General features: G+C 39.4%; 1 protein-coding gene across 1 annotated transcript in view; it reads left to right on the forward strand.

Annotated features, from left to right (window-relative positions):
- KPNA3 (karyopherin subunit alpha 3) overlaps positions 1–14,715 on the forward strand; it is a 48,836-nt gene extending 34,121 nt beyond the window's left edge. Inside the window, exons 8-17 of the mRNA XM_068674323.1 lie at positions 1,610–1,696; positions 2,089–2,258; positions 3,447–3,491; positions 6,554–6,685; positions 7,870–7,998; positions 9,774–9,878; positions 10,014–10,085; positions 10,207–10,369; positions 11,457–11,551; positions 14,060–14,715. Of these exons, the coding sequence (XP_068530424.1) occupies positions 1,610–1,696; positions 2,089–2,258; positions 3,447–3,491; positions 6,554–6,685; positions 7,870–7,998; positions 9,774–9,878; positions 10,014–10,085; positions 10,207–10,369; positions 11,457–11,551; positions 14,060–14,158 (1,097 nt within the window). The 3' untranslated portion in view covers positions 14,159–14,715. The remainder of the gene's footprint in view (positions 1–1,609; positions 1,697–2,088; positions 2,259–3,446; positions 3,492–6,553; positions 6,686–7,869; positions 7,999–9,773; positions 9,879–10,013; positions 10,086–10,206; positions 10,370–11,456; positions 11,552–14,059) is intronic.
- Positions 14,716–20,253: the final 5,538 nt, after the last annotated feature.

Consider the following 20,253-nt stretch of genomic DNA (forward strand, 5'->3'; position numbering starts at 1 on the left):
AAGCTAAAAAAAAAATAAAAAATAAAAAACATTTCCTAAGTTTTGCTTCTGAAGAGAAAATGGGCAGAAGTTTAGTCTGGCTGCCTTGTGCTGGGAGGTGACTCAGGGACTCTGAACTCTGCTCTATTTTTGATAAGGAACTCTTTGAGGAAGCAAAGCGATAGACCCTTGATAGTCCCAGCTTCAGAGGAGGCTGCTCCAGCCTCAATCCAAAACAAGAAGGTTTCCTGCAATCCAGAGGGACAGATGGCAGTTGGAAGGCCTAGCAAGAGAGGGAAAGTCCTGTACTCACAGCACAGATCTGGCACGAGCCAATTTGGAGCAGAAGCAATTAATTTTTTGAGAGCAGTAGATGAGATAACGTGCGGCTCACGCTTTCTCAGACTGTCCTGCTTGAGTGCTGATATGAGAAACAGTTTCATTTCTGTTTTTGAAAGCATACCAGGAGTGCAGTCTAATATAAACTGCATACTTGACCCTCCTCTCTGAAATATGTTGAATGCATGTATGGCTGAAATGTGATCTCAGGAATCACTGGGAAAAGGGAGCTTGAATATTCCTCGTGAGCTAACGGAAGTGGGATGATTGTGACAAGAAAAGAGAGAGTGTTCTTAAGCAATGCTATATTGCTTTCCCTCCCGACTTGTCAGCTGTAGGCTACTGCTGAGTTACTCATCCAGGTTGGGGAAAGAAATTTAGGTTCTCTTTATTCTTCATCGCTCTCTATTTCTTTTTCTAGGAGAATAACAGCATGTTTTGGCTCCTTATTGCATCCTAAATTACCAACAGAATATTGATCCATAGCTGCTCACAAATTGTGTTGCAATTCTTTAAAATTTCTGCAGCTATTGTGGTTCTTATGGTATCTAAAGATAAAATACTCCTTCCTGCCTTCCAGAGTATATAAATTGATGTATTTTACTTTGCTTAGAAAGGCTATAGGACGAGTATGATAATATATAGATTTTTAAAACTGCTATAAAAATTCCCATCTTTCAGAGAATACAGATTGTCTGAGAGAAATAGCACATGGGACTGGCTTAGATCTCTTAAATGTATTTACTTCATCAGAGACTGAAATCTAAAATCAGTGCCACTTCCTTAATCTGTGTTATATAAGAACAAATAAAAACTCATCTTAGTACTGTATGGCAGATGGATGCAAGTCTTCACTGCATGTGGAAACTAACTATAGCCACCTCTTGGGAGGAAGCTATTTTCTTAAAGTCAAGATTTGAAGCACATTTGCATGAGTAGGCATGTCTTTCTGCTAGGTATGTATTGCTGTCTTGGATAACTGGGAAATCTGAATCACCAGGACATTAAACCTAGCACCTACAGATCCGTGGCTCGTCTATAGCACTTGGAGAATGATGGGGCAATGTTTAAATGTGGGGAGCAGCGTTGTTTAATAGTTGCTTGTTCTTGAATCTATTTTTTCCCTCTCTAGATTTTGATAGAAATATTTAACTGAAATTTTATGTGCTGTTCGTAAGAGAAATCTGTATCTTAGTATAAGGCATGGTAGAGAAAGCTTAATACGGATCAATGAACTTACGATGCATATTATGTTCCAATAAAAACAAATCCAATCTTTTACATTCTATAGATGCAGTACCCCTCTTTTTGAGACTACTTCACTCGCCACACCAGAATGTCTGTGAGCAGGCTGTCTGGGCTCTCGGAAATATTATAGGTAACTGTTGTTCTTATAAGGGTTGGAATTCAGGGAGCGTTTCGTTTTCGAATTTGACTTTTGAACATTGGCATTATCATGTGAGACTATGTTTCCTCTGAATTCTGTGGCTTAATACAATTTTTCATGTGGCCAGAATTACATCTGTACATGCTATTTTTTTTCTAAAGAGTAGTGCCACTTGCTACACAAAATGTTAACAGGATAAATTCTGTGTCTCTAAAATATACATACATATCTGTACGTATGTATATTTAATTGAACACCAACTTTTAGTAGTAAACTATCGGTGAGGAAACATAGAATTTCAGTATCCCGACATGTCATTGCATACATTTCAAGATTTTCCATTTTTAATGTAATTTCTTTTACAACAATTTTCATTTCTGTAGGTGATGGTCCTCAGTGTAGAGATTATGTCATATCACTGGGAGTTGTCAAACCTCTTCTGTCCTTCATCAATCCCTCCATTCCCATCACCTTCCTTCGGAACGTCACATGGGTCATTGTAAATCTCTGCAGGAATAAGGACCCCCCACCGCCTATGGAGACAGTTCAGGAGGTAAATAAAGAATTACAAGAGAGATAATTTTTTATACTCTGGGCTAGAAGCTAGATATTTCACATTGTCATACTATGAATTTATGTATGTCTTTTGCCACTGTCTTCTGTCACTTACCAGTTGTTAAATGAAGTAATTTGACCAATTTGGTGCTTCTTACTGAGATTGTAACAAAGCTACTCATAACATCTGAAACTGAACTTTGTCTGATTACCCATATATAGGAATGGACGCAACAAAAATTAACACTCTAGAAAGTGTTAATGTACTCAGCATTTAATATTTTTATCAAAAAAGACTACAAACAGGGTTCTGTATATGTTCTGTATAGAGGATTATTCAAACGCAATTATTTTCAGAGGAAATTAAGAGGAAATACATATATTGAATGTAGTGTAGTTTGTGTCTTGATTAGTTGTGAACATGCAGTCATTGTCAAGTCCTCACTTGAGAAGCATCTGCAAATCTTTTTAAACTGGTGAACAAATGCAGGGTTTGGAGTAGGCACATCTAGTAAAGTTATTTGACTAGAACTACAGTTGTAATGTAAGTAAAGTGCTTCATTTTAAGCTAAATTCCAAAGCACAGATACAGGTTTTGAAGCTGTGTGAAGATTGGAAGTGCAAGGTTGGTAGTGAGTAAACTTCAGTGAAATCTCAAAAGTGAAGCAGAGAACAAGGAAACTCTTAGAAGTAAGAATTTACCGGGAAAAAACAACAACAACAACAACAAAAATTGTTTTAAGCAGTCTTGCCATTACTCAGTTATATACTTTCTCTGTACATGAATACAAAAATATATAATCTTATTTCAATCCAAAGAGAGTTTTATGTAATAATTTTAGGCTAATAATTTTTACTTTGTTTTTCAGTAACTTTAAGCTTTCATAAATAACAGGGAGATGCCTTATCTATAGCGTTTGCGTGTTTTCTCTCAAAGTATAGTCTGCTCTCTGTGTGTCTTTGAAATAAATTACTTTCTTGTATTTTCACAAATTTAAAATAAAATGTACTTTTATGCATACTTTGGGGGAGGGAGTGAGCAGTTGCTGGGAAGTACATGAGTGTAATGTACTAATGCAGTCTCAAGCATTAGTCTTGAGTCTCAAGTTTTGTGACTGCACTACTTGGATTTGTGTTTACACAGCAAATTTTATTCTACTCTAATGACTGATGAACTTCTTTTCAGATTTTGCCAGCATTGTGTGTTCTCATTTACCATACAGATATAAACGTAAGTAATTTCTAAAGCTCTAGATATTTAGATTCTTTCTTTTCTCTAAGAGAAAATGCTCTAAGATTTCGTTGGTCGTAACTTGTTTTTGTGTTAATTTACATATACTTAAGCAGTAAACAGACAATTAAAAACTAAGATAAATATAGCTAGCCATTCAGAGCATGAAAAATGAAGTGCAAGCACCATTCCTAAAATATTTTTTCTAAAAGGCTTACATTTACGTTAGAAATTACATTTAAAAAAAATCTGTTTTGCAGAATTGAGCGCTGAAAATTTAGAATTGTGATCTTTACTGTTGACTTTACTTAATTCTGCCCCAATTTGTAATTTTGCATAGCTGATATATATATAATACATGTGTGCAAAGATATGTGTAATTCTATGTATTAGTTGAATCAAATACTGTAATTATATGGGTAATTCTGATTTTTACAGCCTGTTGGGTGCCTGAATTTGCAACCTGTTTAGCTAAAGAAATCACGTGTAAAAATACATTTAAATAAGCATCAATCAGCTATTGTTTTGTGGCACCTTTGACAACTTCACTTCAGATTTTTAATGCTAAACCTTCAGTACTTCCCACATTCCTGAGCCGTGGTTTTACATACATTTTCAAAGTAAAGTCCTAGAGAGCTGGGCTTACCTCCTGAGGTCTTATATTATGACTTCAGGAACCAGGATCTGTGTAACTAAGGGTTACTGAGCTGCTTTTCTACTCCTCCTCCTGTCAGGACTTTGTAATGTCTTGGGCTGTTGCTCCCTGTAGTGACCTCCAAATTAGGGAAGCAGAAATTAAACCTTTGCGTTGGGTCTGGGGGTAGGACAGAAGGTTGGTGGAGATGTCTGAGGTGATCTATTTCTACAACGAGGTAGTGGTGTTTCTGCTGCTTTTCTAATGGTGTAGTGGGCATGGCTCCACAAATATTTGCCAACAGTTTAATTTGGGATTTTGCCAGAGTTTTCCCAGTGTAATATGAGTGGGAGACAGCACATGGTGACTTTGCAATTCGTGATTTGGACAAACCTGAATGGAAACTTGTAGTAAAACCAAAATACATCTAACCTATAGGCTTTTTTTTTTTTTCCTGCCAAATTTGAAAGCTTTTTGCAAGCGATGGTTGTGTGAGAGCTTCTTAAATTAGATATGAGACTATGTGATGCCAGGTTTTGACTGATCTCAATTAGGGTGCCCATCTTTTTGACCTCGAGGGTCAGGTGCTAGTTTGGAGGTACCACTGTGGTCCCAGCCTCTCAGTACTGGAGCAGCAAACCTATCTTTGGCGATGAGGCAGTGATGCAGGTAGGTCAGCCAACAGTACCGTGAGCACTTCTGGCGGCTGCTGCTCTCGTCACCAACAGGGCTGTGGGGCAGCAAACTGGTGAGGCACCATCTCTCACTGCTTCCGCTGCGATACCGGCTCCACTGCAGCACGTTCTGCTGTCCCCGTGGCGTTAGTGGGTGAGGGCAGCAGCAGGCTGTGTCAGGACAGTGTTAGGTCCGTGCTGTCTGGTCCCTGGAAATGGGTGGAAACAGCCTATGGGACAAGACTTCACAGTTCTTCCGTATCTCCAGTACTATTTAGGTGTCTTAACAGCTGGAAAATTTGTATGGGTATCTGTTTTAATAGTAGCAGGTGCCTTTATGGAAATACAGGCAAGTTTTCTTCAGTTAAGTTGTCAGGGAGGAGAAGCCGGCTCCCAGGTTGCTATTTGGGTGCAAGTTGAGCCATTCCCATTTGAAGCTCCCTTAAATCTCAGTGAGCTGGGCCACTGGCTCCTTTTTGCTTACTGTGGAGCACTCAGCCTGGGCACAAGCTCTGCCTGCAAAGCCTTTCAAACACAAGTTCAGACCATCTGACCTCAGAACATAAATAAGATGCTTAGATTTGGAGCCTGTTGCTCTAAGGTCTTCTTAGTAAATCAAATGAGAGCCACGTCAAAAAGGTGTTTTAGTTCACAGAATATAAAAGGTGCCTTAGCATGCAGAAAATAGGGGGAGAGTAGGCTAACTCTGCTCCTAATTTAGGCACTTTACTTAGGTGCAGTGAATTCAGGCCTTAGTCTCCATTAATACTAAACTGCCTTGCTGTAGTTAGCAGTGGACATTTACTTAGAAATGCAGAGGTCCAGATACCTCAACAGATGATGTCCTCAGTGGGGTCCAGATTTCTCTTCTTGCAGTTCTCTAAGTGATGGGATATTACCACTCTTTCTGCTAGCTTTGTTCCTGCTTCAAATACTACCCTTAAAATATCTGTAACTTTTGTACCTTTCCTTTCCATTTTTTTTTTTTTTTTTGAGGGCTCTCAAGCGAGCCTTATCAAGTCATCAGTGACGTAGTCATTACTTTTAAGATACTGAGAGTGCCCTGCATGATGGCCATTCCTTTGTGTTTTTTCCCTTTGCTTGAACAGTTGCCACCTTACAATAGCTGTTACTCCTTTAGCTGGTGTAAGAAATTCTTTCCTTTGCTGCGGATTTTAATCTTGATACGAAGGCCAAAGAGGATACGTCGAGGACAGTTTGCAGATTAACTTCAAAACTGCACTGTGGGTCAGAAATGTTAAAGTGTAGATAGATGGATTGCATACCATGGGAATTTAGGTGTTCTGTAATCAGAAGATAGCACATTTAACAGATTAGGGCAGGGCTGGCTCAGTATTGTCTTCAGAAGGTTACTAGCACAGTTACTTACCTGAGCGGGTCATCTATCTGTGAAATGCAAATCAAGCCAAAAAATTTACCTCTGTCAGGTGACGTGTGCTGTAATTTTATGCACCAAAATGTGGTGTTTAATTAAAAAAAAAAAAAAAAAAAAAAAAAAGAGGACAGAGAAATTATTTTCATGGTACATATAGCCCCAGTTATCATAGGTATATTAAATTAAATTAATTAAAAATCCTACAAATTAGGTTGCATTATTGTATTTTCGTTTTTCCTGTAACTGAATTGCATGCTCCTTTTTTACCCAGATGTGTGCAATGTTGATCACTAAGTTAAGACTCGGTTCTATGGATCTTGCTGTTCAATCTATAATCTATGTTCTTTCCAACTTGTAGATTCTTGTGGACACCGTTTGGGCTCTGTCCTACTTAACAGACGGTGGTAATGAGCAGATACAAATGGTCATTGATTCAGGAGTCGTACCTTTCCTAGTTCCCCTTCTGAGTCATCAGGAGGTTAAAGTTCAAGTAAGTCTGCTTCAGTGTCTTTGCAAAGTCCTTTGTAACCTATTTGCTTTAAAAAATGTGCTTCCGAGTATTTGTTAGTGGTGTTCTGAGATGAGCATTTATAGCTACATTTGTTGTAGGTTAACTGAACAAAAATGTTACCGACGCTAAGGAAAAAAGATCATTTAAAATTATATTCATGTTGTTTTGAGATTCCTTTGATTTTGTTAGTAACAGGTTAAACATTAACTTCCACTGGATGGTTACCAGGGGTGCATTCCTTTTGTTCTCCTAAAATATTTAGTGACAATAGGTTTTACATTTTCCAAATTCTATATACTCTTTTTTTCTGTTGCTGCATGTATGGTTGCAGCTTCTGAATAGCTCAGGGAAATCGGCTGTGATTTTGAGGCTTGTTGAATGTTAAATTTTTATTTGCAGATTCTCAGTCCTTTTAGTAGAGTAAATTTCTGGTTATCTGCAAAAGGTAGGGTAACTAACCTTGTTTGATTAATTTCAAAAACAAAGGGGAACTTAAAGTTAGTTAATATGTCCTTGATTTTTATAAACTAACCATTGGAATGTGGAAAGTTTGTTTTTTTTTCCTATGTCTGTGCATTTGTCATGTTTGTTTAGTTTGGACTTTGGATGAGACTTGGCTGTCTTGAAATTTGTCAGGCCAGTTCATTTGATGAAAACAAGTCCCTCCAGTATTCTGTCACTTATAAAGCACTTAATAACTAATACAGAAGAGTATAAAGTACATTTCTGAAAGTCAAGTAAGAGTCAATAAGAATAAAAGTAGTCCTTTTGTCTTTTTTTTTTTTTTAATATTGCAGTGGAGACCTGAATGGAAAAGTAAGCAATATTGGCAGACATAGTCAAGAGCTAGATACATTTATTGTAAATCAGAGCAGATACACAATGAATTATTTTATTGTTTTAATACCCTTTTACTTTCTGGTCTTTACACTTTTGGATTTGAGCTGCACTGCATCTATTGAGTAAAATTCTGTACTGTGTGTTTCTGTTCTGGTGGAACAGCACCCTTTTTAGAGTGTAGCTTGGAGGCTGAAGTGCTAAATTGTGTTTTGCAAAGTGTTTTTGTCGAGACATTTTAAAATGATCTTTGTTTTAGCATAAGTAACAGCAACGTCTTTAACATGCTTTTTTTTTTTTTTTTCCTTCCCAATTTGGATATTCAGACAGCAGCACTGAGAGCAGTAGGCAACATAGTAACTGGTACTGATGAACAGACACAAGTTGTTCTCAATTGTGATGTTTTGTCTTACTTCCCAAACCTCCTGACGCATCCAAAAGAGAAGATAAACAAGGTATATTATGATCTGCTTCTCCCTAACTTAATCTTGTTGCTTAAAAAGTAGAACAGTAGTCTGCAGCGTGTTACAGAAGAACTTCTTATGGCTGTTATCTCTGGGATGTCAGCAATTCTGTATTGAGATGCAGCCTTTGAGGCTGGTGCTTAGTTAGGGCTGAAGCCAACCAGGCATTATGGGGATCTGCGCAGTGGTGTTGATGCCCAGCGCTTTTTGGGAGGCCTGATGGTTTTTGCTTGGAAGTGTGATACTTTTTTTTTTCAGTTTGCTTGCAAAGTGAGTAATTGCTGAACTTGCATTAGGGTTTTTCATATGTGAGGATTGTTACTTTGGGTTGAGTCCAGTGAGATGGGTAAGATTGATCCAGTTTTTCCACTCAACAAAATTAAAGAAGCTTGATGAAGTAACACCTTTTTTGTAGCGGAGTTTTTTCTCTTCTATTGTCAGTCCTCACTTTCAAGGGAGTAGGGAATATCACTGCCCTTTTTTGAAAACTATCCCTGGGTTTCCTCTCCTTCCTTTTAACAGAGGGAGCCTTGCTTCTGCAAAGGACTGGGTGGTATAGGGAGAGTTAGAGGAAAGAATGTGATCGATGACCTCTTTTCCAGAACTGTATTTGATGGTGGTTTTTGTTAATAATTTTTGTTAATCATCACGCCATCTTTCCCTGCAGAGATGGGGCTGGTTAAGGAGGAAGGTTTTTTTGTTTCTCTCGCCTTTTGTTTATCTTACACGACTTCCCTATTTTAGCTTACCACTGAGGGGAAATCTGTTAGTGAGGAATCTGTGTCTTCAGGGCCTGGCAACTGCCAAGAGCAGTGAAGAAGTTAATCTTTGACAGTTCAAACTGCTGTGATTTGTTTCTGCCTGCGCTTCTAGCACTCAGGAAAGAACGAGAAATGCTAAGATTCAGTGCTTTTGAATGCCAAGAAATGAACTATTATTGTATAAGGGGAGTGTATAAACACCGTTGAGTTTTTTGTTTTAATAAATGTTGTGAGGAGCAAATAAAAGTCAGGTACATGTCCCTGAAAAAATGGAACCCATTGTTTTCTGCAGTACTTTGTAATTGTCTCTTTGATGGCTTATTAAAATCTGGTTTTAGTAAAGATTTTTTAAGATGTTCTGAATTGTCTTAACAAGTATCCCCCATTGTAACCATGAATTTGTTGCTGCCATTAGATGTTACCTATGCTGAGGAACCACCAGAAAGCAATAACTGCTGAGTAAGGTCTGAGGACTGAGAGTCCTGTCCTGTCTGATAATTAATGGGAAAACTCGAATGAGCTTTGTAAGCTCTACTTCATGTTTCAGGAACAAAATGGGAGCTGGAAGCACAGAAAGCTACTACTGAGCTGTCAGGTCAAATATTAGAGGAGTCCCTTTTTATACGGGGTTTTGCCAATTTTCTTTGCAAAACTGATTAAAATTTTAAAACACGGCTGTGATTCCAGCAGCGCAAAGTGGATGTAAGGTTTAAGTCAGTATCGCTCCCAGTGTATGGAAACACTCCTTGTGTAAGTAATAATCTGGCCCAGTGAGTTAATCATATCAGTTTTGTATTGATCCCCTGCGTGTTCGGCTTTCACAGTGCAATAAAGGTTGTGTGCTGGAAGTGCTAGTGGGGAGGAAACCTGGAGGCTATGTTTAGAGATTGATTGGTCATTGTATGAGTTGAGGTTTTGATGTTGTTTTGTTCAGCTTGTTTTTTTTTTTTCATCTGTTGACTGTTTTTGAAAAGTGTTTTGCTTTTTTATTTTTTCCATTTTTAGGAAGCAGTTTGGTTCCTTTCCAATATCACAGCAGGAAACCAACAACAAGTTCAGGCTGTAATAGATGCTGGTCTAATCCCTATGATCATACACCAGCTGGCTAAGGTCAGTCAAACTACCAGCTATGCGAGTTGTCATCCTCTTTTTATAAACCTGACATGCGGAGTCGGTGATTTTTAATAATAAGCTTGACAGATGTTTCCATGTGGATTTTAATGAGCGATTAATTTTATTCTTCAGGGGGACTTTGGAACACAAAAGGAAGCTGCTTGGGCAATTAGCAATTTGACAATAAGTGGGAGAAAAGATCAGGTACGTGTAGTAGGATTTCAGATTGTCCCGAAAACATTGTACGTGCAACCATTTGTAAGAAGCAAAATGCTCAAAGCATTTTGGATGCTTTGTTCAAAGGATTTTTTTCCCTATTATTTAGGTTGAATACCTTGTACAGCAAAACGTAATCCCGCCATTCTGCAATCTACTCTCAGTAAAGGATTCTCAAGTGGTACAGGTGGTGCTGGATGGTCTGAAAAACATCCTGATAATGGCTGGTGATGAGGCCAGCACAATAGCTGAAATTATAGAAGAGTGTGGAGGTAAGTGCTTTTTAGGCTTTTTAAAAAATTAATTTACTGAATTTTATTCTGTCTCCTGGCTGTTGTTGATGTTTATTACAGCATTTTTGTGACTGTGGGCTATTTAAATAAGCAAGAGAGACTTCTGCAATGAGAAAAATGACACCCTCTCCTGTTTAGCTTGTTTTGGGGATGGTCATGTTGGAGGCAGTCAGTAGAGGAGCCTCCTGTAGCGTAGGTGTTTCTAGACATAAATGAGAATTATACTTCTTTTCATTCGGTTATTAGTTGGTTGTGTGGTAAAACACACTTCTTGCTTTACTTTATTGCTTTGGAAGCAGATGTGAGGATCATAATTCCATTAAGACCAAAATAGGATGAAGAGTCAGGCTTTTGGATATTGCAGTCTTAGTATTTACTCAGTATTAACTAAGTATTGCAAACTCAGTATTAACAAGCTACAAGCCTCCCTGTTTTCTCCAAGTTTTCCTTGTTTTTTTTTTTTTTCCCAGTTTCAGGCTGCAATTTTAATTGATAGAGTAGAGTAGCACTAAATGGATGTTTGAGAACTTAGTGTATTGGAAACTTTTCCCTTGTGTATACCACATCCAGTCTGAAAACGGGACTATAGTTTTAAGCTGCTCTTAGCATGAGACTTTGTTGCCTTATTGTTTAAAAATTGTATGCAGCACACAAATAATGCCACTTCCTTATTCATATATGAAGAAAGCACAATGACTGGGACAAAAGCTACATATTAGACAGCAGGAGTCTTAAAAAAATAATAAAAAATTGAAAAAACAAACACAGAAGTACAGAGAATTTTATCTAAAAAGAGAGAAGATTCCCTTGTCCTGTGTTCATAAAATGGGATGTTCCATGGCATGCAAAGGTTCACAACCTATTTTTTTTTTTAATCTTGGAGACAAAGATAGCTATTGTGTAGATAATACTTGGAAACTGAGCTCCATCTTTTTTATTATGTTTCTGTAGTAATCTCTCGTGATTTTTCTTGTTCTCTTTTTTTTTTCTTTTTCTTTTTTTTTCAAAAAGTAGTTAGTTACTCCCTTTAGTTTAAACTTAAAATTCTCCCTTTCCTTTTATCCAGGGCTAGAGAAAATTGAAGCCTTGCAACAGCATGAGAACGAAGACATTTATAAACTAGCATTTGAAATCATAGATCAGTATTTCTCTGGTGATGATGTAAGTATGCTAAGGATTGAAAAGCATATGTGTTGTTATCTGTTATTGTAAGTACGTTGCCACTGTTGCTCAGTTCCAGTTCTTGTGATAATAGGTTGGCCATGAGGTCAATTTTCCTGTTCCTTTTTCAGTTCACCTTCCCTTAATTGAAAGTCTCTGAAGAGTTTCTCGATATCAAGAACTTTCTGTAGCAACATTAAGATGACTGATCTCATTTTACTTGAACACATTGATTGATGCTGACCTAATGTTATATTGACATGTACATTGACATGTAATTACTTGTGATTAGAGTCAAAACAGTTCTCTGGCTCTCCTGCTTTACTTTCTCATACATCAGTCTTAAAAATGGGGGAGCAGATCCTTAATTTCAGATAGGTTACTGTATTTTAGCTCTGTAATTACTCAGTCTGGATTCTGCATTGAAGAGAGTCATTAAAACCAGAAATCTCTCTGCAGCTGATTGATCTAGACCATCAGATATATTTTTGCATCCCGAGTAGACATTTTGACAGTTTGGTTTCCAGCTCTTCCTGCTGCTGGCTGCTTGTGAGTTGAGTGCCTCAGAAACACTTCAGCAAATAATTTGAGGAGGAATAATGGTTGCCTTTTCTAGGCCTTCTAGGGTGTTTGCACTTCTGCAGCCTGCCAGTACTAATGTCTTCAGTTCTTTTGGCTAACAAGCCTCATAAATTGAACTCTTCAGATATCAGCTCTCATTTTATGACTTCCTAATTTTCCATTTATGGTCCCATCGTGGCAGCTGTGAGGTTAGTCACCAAAAGTTAAGATCTGTGCAAAGTTCCCTATGCTTTTAATGATTTTGTGGGCAGTGTCTAATAATCTCCATAATGGCTCTGAGACTTCCGTAGTTAACTGAAGAGCACAGTCTGGTTGGTGTGGGTGGAAAAATACCCCTTGTTGAGGTTAGTACTCCCTTTTGTGCATTTACTTTTTACATAAACTGATGTGATTTAGTCTGTGCCTAATTGGCTGAATTTACCTCCTTTATTTGGGAGCGAGACTTTACTTCAGATTATTGCTTATACTGGTAGCACGTGTCCTGGAGTTTCTGAAACTTAACTAGGAATCGTACAAATTCCATAATTGGCAGATTGGAACTAAAACACAGCAACAAACAAATTTTGAGGCAGTAACTGTAAGTGGCAAAATGAACCCATGTCAGTTGAGTACCAAGGCAAACAAACAAGAAAAAAAAATAATGAAATGAAGTCCAAATTGCCCTAAGGAGACAGGAGTGGTTATGTTTGCCTGCTTGGTAGTGTTAAGCTTGACTGCCCAGGAGTATTCCTGCCTTCTGTCACTTCAGGAGCTTTCGAGTTTCTGTGTTTTTGTAAGATGCTGCTGGTCACTAGATATTCACCCCTTCGTTGTTAACCCCATCTGCTCCTTTGCTGAGTGAGCCCTGTCAAGTGCTCAGGCAGTTGGCAGGTACTTTTGAACCAGCACTGGTAGCTTCCTGACTTTTATTTGTTGCATTAAAGATATGAGAACTTCGGTAACATTACTTTGCAGTACCCCTCCAGAAGGCAGAAGTGCTAATTTAGCAACTCACAGACATTTGCAAAGCATTCTGAAAACAGATTCGGTCTCCATTTAGTAGTGACATGCCCTAGCCTTCCTCCTGCGAATTGTTGCTGTCCCCAGATGCCTTAATCCCTCCTTGCAATTTAGGTGTTAAGTCTCCCAAAGTAAAAAGAAACATAAAGACTTGAGGTGAGTCAGTCCTGAAGGCTGCACTACTCCAATGACAGACCTCAGAAACCTCTTTAGACCCCACAAGAGCTCTTATGTGCTTCAGAAATGACACACACTTTGAACCAGGTAGGGGTTGAAGCTGTGCACGTTGAGGGTACTGCAGGTGGTACTTCTGGTTTCTAGAGGCAGTGAATGCTTAAATCCTCACAGCTCTGAGGAAGTTGGATAAAGTTGGATGCAGATGCCTTTAGTTCTGTATTCATAAAGTATTTTCGGTTTAAAAATATTTCAGATTGCACTTACGGGAATTACGTAAAACTGCTGTGAAATGAGTTATTCTAAATCCTTCAGATCCTAATAGGAGATGCCAATTATTCTTTTAAGCTTTATACAAGTCTTCCTATCAGCTGCTAATAAAAATTTTCGTGTTGCAATAAATGGGAGAAAGTACAAAACTAATTTTGGAATTTACATCTAGTGATCAGCCAACTGAAGAAGTGCTGGAAATTGGCGTTGAAAATTAAATTGCACAGCTAAAATAGCAACAGCTTTGACTGAGCAGCAACCCAGTCTCTAGCCCTGTTGATTTTCTGTTTCCCCAATGGTATTAGAACAGAGTTGATGTGTTGATCTTTTTAAACAAAGCTGAGGAATTGAATTGAAAAAAATAATCTAATTTTATTGCAATAATACCTTAATAAATAGGCGAACGTTTGAGAATCTTGCTTACGTGTACTGGATTGTGCTGGGAATTGGCCTCTGATGCACTTGTGTTGCTTTATTTTGCAGATCGATGAAGATCCCAGCCTCATTCCTGAAGCCACTCAAGGAGGTACTTACAATTTCGACCCAACGGCCAACCTTCAAACAAAAGAATTTAATTTTTAAGTTGAAAAAAGTGCAGCTTCTCTGTCCCACACCAGTATGAAGCACCACCAGATGGCTACCAAGTGAAGAAACAAAAGGCTCCAAGACACACATGCCTCTTCGTTTTGATGCTTCTAAAGCAAGCCATGTATCGGTCACTTTGCAGTTGCCAAACATCACTATCACATGGACTGTAAATGCATATGCATGATCTCTTAAACTGTTTCAGAATTCTTTTTAACAGTCCCAACTACCTTTTTTTGCCTTTTTCCTGGTGCCACATGCTGACAACCGCAATCTGCAGTTTTGTTAAGAATATTCCATAGTGGTGGCACATTGGCTTTCCACGGAAAAGTAGCTTCTTTGGAAAATGGTGCGCTGTGGATCAAGACACTTTGGTATGATGCATACATTTTGGAAGACTTTACAGGGGCCCAGTTTGCTCTGAGCCTCCATCATCGTCCTCCACAAACATATTTTCATATACTTTATGTGGAAGAATAGATTAAAAAATGCAAGCCAAATGAATTTCATTGGTGAAACTGAAATAAAAGTAACTTAAAAAAACAAAACAAAAACACTTGGCAATTGATTAAACACTTAAGTTTAAAGCAAACAAAAAAACTACTTCATCTATCAGTAATTGATGTGTGTTCATTAACTGCCTCAGAAACCAGGGTTGGAGAAAGAACTGTAGATTTGGACTGGTAAAGCTTTGCCATTATACCTAATTTTTGAGAACAGCGAGCCCTATTTGACCACTCACTTCAGCCTGTGTGTTCCTGCTGTTTTGAAGTAATCAAATGCTGTGCATGGTATTTTACCTGAGCTACAAACCTGTTATGGACTTGAACTTCTGTTTAAGCTGAAAGCAAGAATCCCAGACTGTAGAAAAAAAAAAAAATCTGTCCAAAAATGTATTAGTTAAAAAAAGAATCTTGCTTTCAACTTTCAGTAGTCAATATATTTTGTTTTAAATTGATAATTGGATATGGTTGATTTATATTGGGTTTAAACTGTGGAGCTTTCATGTTTACTGTAATTTAGTCTTAAACTATTTTTTACTTAGTAACCAGTGCTTATGATGATGTGGTTGGCAACAAACCAGCAACTACTTAGAAGCGTCATAAAAGCTTCATTCTTGGAGTATTGGAAGAGTAACTCAGAAATTAGTCTCAAATCTTATTCACATGATTACAAAAGATGCAAACTGGTTGATGTGTGAGGCTGGATGGAAGCTGCCATGATTCAGCATAAACCCGATGTGCAGCGCACATTAAATAACTTTACGTGAGGTATGTGAGGTCATTGCTTTCGGAAAATCGCCTGACCCAGTCATTTTCAAAGGGATTTTGGTATTGCTGGAGCGGAGATCGATCCTTGTGAAATTCTGTAAGCTATCACACAAACTGGTTTTGTTGCTGTTGTTTACTGGGTGTAATTTCCCAATGCATTGATGTGAAGGGATAGAAAAATCTAAACTAATTTAGTTATTGGATGTGGGTTGTATTTACTGTGATGAAGATAAGGACAGATGCCATCAGAGCTTTGTGGATCAGCTGTTTTTCCACTGATGAACAACGCATAGCAGGTGTGCATTCATTAAATATATATCTGCCAAGGTGGAGCCACTTTAAAGAGCGAGTTGTCTTGTATCTGAACTTGATACAAGCGTATGTTTAAACTGCAAGATTTTTACTTGCTAGATAATCTGTTTTAATATAGTGGTTTGGCCTCTGATTATTTATAGGTTTTATAAATTTTAGAATCAATTTCTCTTTAAGGTGGCTCAGATTTTTCAACTCTTGTGCACATAAAATTGAGTTGAAGTTCATTGTGCCTTTTTTCTTTTCCCAAAAGTTGAGTTGAAGCTTCATATGGTAACTGCATCCTATTCACACACTATAGTCTAAAATCTTGAAACTGTGTGGTGTTCGCTAAAAAAACTAAACAATAAAAAGTCAAAGTTAGGTAAGGTCACAAAGTTCTTGTGAAATTAGAGTTCCAGCAGGTGTTATTGTGAACAAATATTTCCCCTCCTGACTCGATTTAGTTTCCCTATATGCCATATAGAACGACGGTTACCCCGTTCAGCCTGCACTCACTACTATCCTGCAGATTACATACAAATTGATATTAAAACAACAGTTTTCCACTACTGTGAAGATCGGATCTTTTTCTTGCACTCAATGCATTACATTAAAAGTGAACATCGGAGAACTGAGGTAAAGCAAGACAAAGCGTTCGCTCAGTTCTTTCTGTTGTGACCTTATCAGCTTTTGATTGGGATTGCACCATTTCATAGTTAATAAAGGAAACAAAGTATATTGCTGCACTTTTACGTTTTCAGAACAGTGTTTAAAATTGCATTGTTTTTATTATTTTTTTAAACTATCAGTTAAAATAGACTAAAACGTTCTTTCAAAGAGGCATCTAAATGTGTTCCTAATTTTGTATATGGGCTTAGGTTTTGTAACCAATAAAAAGCTGCTATCAAATACTATTAAAAAAAAATCAAGAACTTATTTTGAAAATTATGAAACTGCTTAGTCTTCACCGATCTCGACTTAGGGGTTTTTGTCTTTGACTAGATTTTAGTTAACAGAACTCCGCCTCAAAGTTTGACCTATGTTACAAGAATGAATAAAGTAAGCTAACGCAGTCATCTCTGAAACGCTGGGTACTGTTCTACTACGGAGTTGTATATGTTTCTTTTAGGGAAATGTTTCCCAAACGTGTACGGGAGGCCGTGGTAAGTGGGCTGCAGCCATTCTGCACAGCTATACATGAAAGAGTGACTTCTGGTAGAGGCGTGGAGTGCACCACGGCATCAGGGAGCTCCAGAAATGTTTTCCAGGTCCCGGTGCTGGTCTAGCTGCTGATACCACACTAGTTTAACACCCAGGTGAGCACTGCTCCTTGGTCTGTACCAAGACCAGCCCTAGGCCAGAGGCTGGTGTTCCCATGGCTCTCCGTGGGCAGGATGGATGGATGGCAGTGTCCCTGACCTCGACAGATGAGAGACCCCTCTGGGGTTCCATTGGGGTGGGTTGGAAGTTGGATCTGCATTGCCCAGTGGATGAATGTGGATGAGTTGCCCAGTTTCACTTCTGTTCAGACACGTAGGACAACAAATCAAACCATTAGAAAGCACTTCAGAATATCATTGGGTTTGTGTTTTAAACTGAAGGCTAAAGTTCGTCTTTACAGCTCTCTGCCTTCATCCGTCAGTCCCGACGATCCCCATACAAATTACCTGTATGTGAAGAAGTGCAGTGTTGTATATTTATATATTACATATGTTACAGTGTTATAAACCACAGTGAGGTCTGGCCCTGGCCCTGTCACCATGAAACAGAGTATTCAGAATTAGTTCTCCAGGAACAGCCCCTGTGCCCTTGGGTTTGTTGTCTGGGGCATCTCAGGACATGAATTTGTGTTGGGGGAGTCCTTGGAGGGCTGGTCAAATTCTCAAGTTTACATCAAGCACCTCCAAATATTCCCCAGTTTTTGTCAATATATATATATAGAAAAAAAAAAAAAGTGGTCTTCCAGTTCCTTTATCCCTCAGCCCCTGTAATCTCCACATGCCATGGCCCCGATGAAATGAGCCAACGTGGTTTTTGGCTGTACCTCGCTGACAGCAGCATGAGCCCAAACGTCTGCGTGAGCTAAGTTTCTCAGGGGTATTGGTACCCAGGGAGGAGTTTTGGGGAGAGCTCAGCCCCAGCTCTGCGCTCATATTATAAAACCTGATGGAAAGGGGAGAAATCTCTCCTTGCAGTTTTCACATCTTCAGCTGTATTTGGTATTTTAGCCAACTTCTGAGCTCTTGAAATACTGCAGGAGTTCTACTTGCTTAACCAGTTGCGTTTTTGATGATAATGTAAAGGAAAAATAAATTAAAAAAAAAAAAAGCTATTTGGCACTTAACGATGGGAGAGAAAAATCTGAAAATGCAAATCCTACAGGCTTCAAAACCGAAGGTTGTTAAATTCTGGGATTATTCTTGGCATAAACCTGTGGATTGCTTCCCAAGCCTGACACTTGCTGCTGATGTCCTTGCTCTGGAGCTCCCTGTGGTGCAGTGCAGGGCCCCAGCACCAAGGGTCACCACCTTATAAAGAGCCTGGAGCTTGCCTGAAGGTTCATCAGCCTCACCACGGCCCTGCAGGGATCGTGGTGATTATCAGCACAGCTCCTGGGGGACATCTCCAGCTTTCCAGCACCACCAGCTCTGCTGGAAAACATCTTTCCCACCAGCTGGGTAAAGAACAAACCCCCACAGGAGCCACGTCCTCCCCTAAACCTCTTACCTTCTCAAACCTGGAGTTGAAAGGAAGGGTTGGATGGGGTTTGGGGCAACCTGATCTGGTTTAAAAATCAAAATCACAGACTGTGTATTAATAAACTGGAATCCAGGCGGGATGGGACAAAACCAAAACACGTGGACTTCTTCATTTCCTTGACTCCATCATTGATACCTTCAACGAGGCAGCCTGTTTTCATCGCTGTTGTTTCACAGCTGAGCTTTCCTGCACTGCCCTTGGGGTTTAGGGTTTTGGGGGGTGTGTTTTTTCTTCTGGATGTATTATTTATTTTATTCCTTTATCGCTTTTTCATTTTTAAAAGGTTGATGTTGCTTTTATAGCAGTACTTGCACTAGTATATATGCAGTCCCGAACCCCACACCAAGTATGTTCTTGGAGGCCCTTCCCTTGAGGGTGTTTTCTTTCCTGGGGCCCATCACCTTCAAGGAGACAGCAATGAGCTCCGTGAACTTCCACCACCAAAACAGAATAGCAATCATTTAATTAGGATAAATCTGCTACGAAGAAGATGATGGCAACCGTTCAAGGCTCTGGTTTGACACATCCACAGCCCCCAGAGGTGTCTTCAAGAGCTTGGTGGCACCGTAGACGTTGTCCCCATCTCTTTCAGGGCAGCTCTGGAGGCTCAGGACCCATGCTTGCAGCCCCAAATCTGCTCTTTGCTGGTGATGGTCCTGGGGTCGTGGCATGGACCTGGGCACCCTGCTCGAGCAGGGGTTGGATCAGATGTCCTCCAGAGGTCCCTTTTGACCTCCCACCTTGTCTTGCAGAAACAGGAACATCTGACACATTCTGCTTCCCCGTTGACCTTCTCCCACCCAAACCAGGGAGCGATGCTTTCTCCACTTTTGTGAATGCTCAACCCTTCCAACTATTCGCAGTGCTGTGCTCCTCCTCCACCCTTGAATGGCTTTTTTGGGAGATCTGATGGGTTTCCCAGTCACTGGATGCTGAGACCCCTTCTGCAGATTGCCTGATGGGAAGCATCACAACCAAGTCCATCCTTTCACCAGCTTTTCCCATCTGGTTTCTCCTCCATTTTCAAGGTCTTTGGTCTCATTATTTCTGCTCTCTGTCTCAGGTCCATTTTGCTTTCCCAAGCCTGGCTTTCTCTGCAAATCCATCCCTAGTGCTGCTCAAGCAGGGAGCTCATGAAGAGCAGCAATGTCTGTGATACACGGACAAAGCTTGTGAAACAGGCAACATTTGCTCCTGAAGGCAATGAAAATGATGAGTTGCGAAGCGTGTATCTTTCTCCATGAGCAGAAAAAGCCCTCAAGTCAGTCTGTTGGCTGGGAAAAAGCGGTACATGAAAGAAAAATGCTCTCAAAGCAAGGCCGTGGCTGTTAGACCTCCTCCTGCTTGGGACGTGAGGGTCCCGGCCTGCTCTGGGATGGTGTTTTTCTTCCCGAGGAAACCTCCCGTTTGGTCTTTCCAAGGACATTTTCTCCCATTATGAAACTTGGCTTGGGACTGCACGGCTTTGCCCTCTCACTGCGGAAACTGGTGGCTTCGTGAGCCTGGCATGACAGTGGTTTGGTTATAAATAAATAAATAAATAGATAAATAAATAAATAAGTGAATTTAAGAATAGTTCATCAGCCATGTGATGGCTGATGAGCTCAGGGAAGTTATTTCTCATAGCAATTATCAGACAAGAGGTCGACCATGGCTTAAATGCCATGATCAGGCATCAGGAAGAAGATTAGAGGAGAGCCAATTAATTAACCCCTGTAAATGCCAGGGTGTTTTTAGCCGTAGTTTGTCATTTGCATGGCTGGTTTT

This window comes from Anas acuta, chromosome 1, assembly GCF_963932015.1.
Source record: "Anas acuta chromosome 1, bAnaAcu1.1, whole genome shotgun sequence".
NCBI classification, from domain to species: domain Eukaryota; kingdom Metazoa; phylum Chordata; class Aves; order Anseriformes; family Anatidae; genus Anas; species Anas acuta.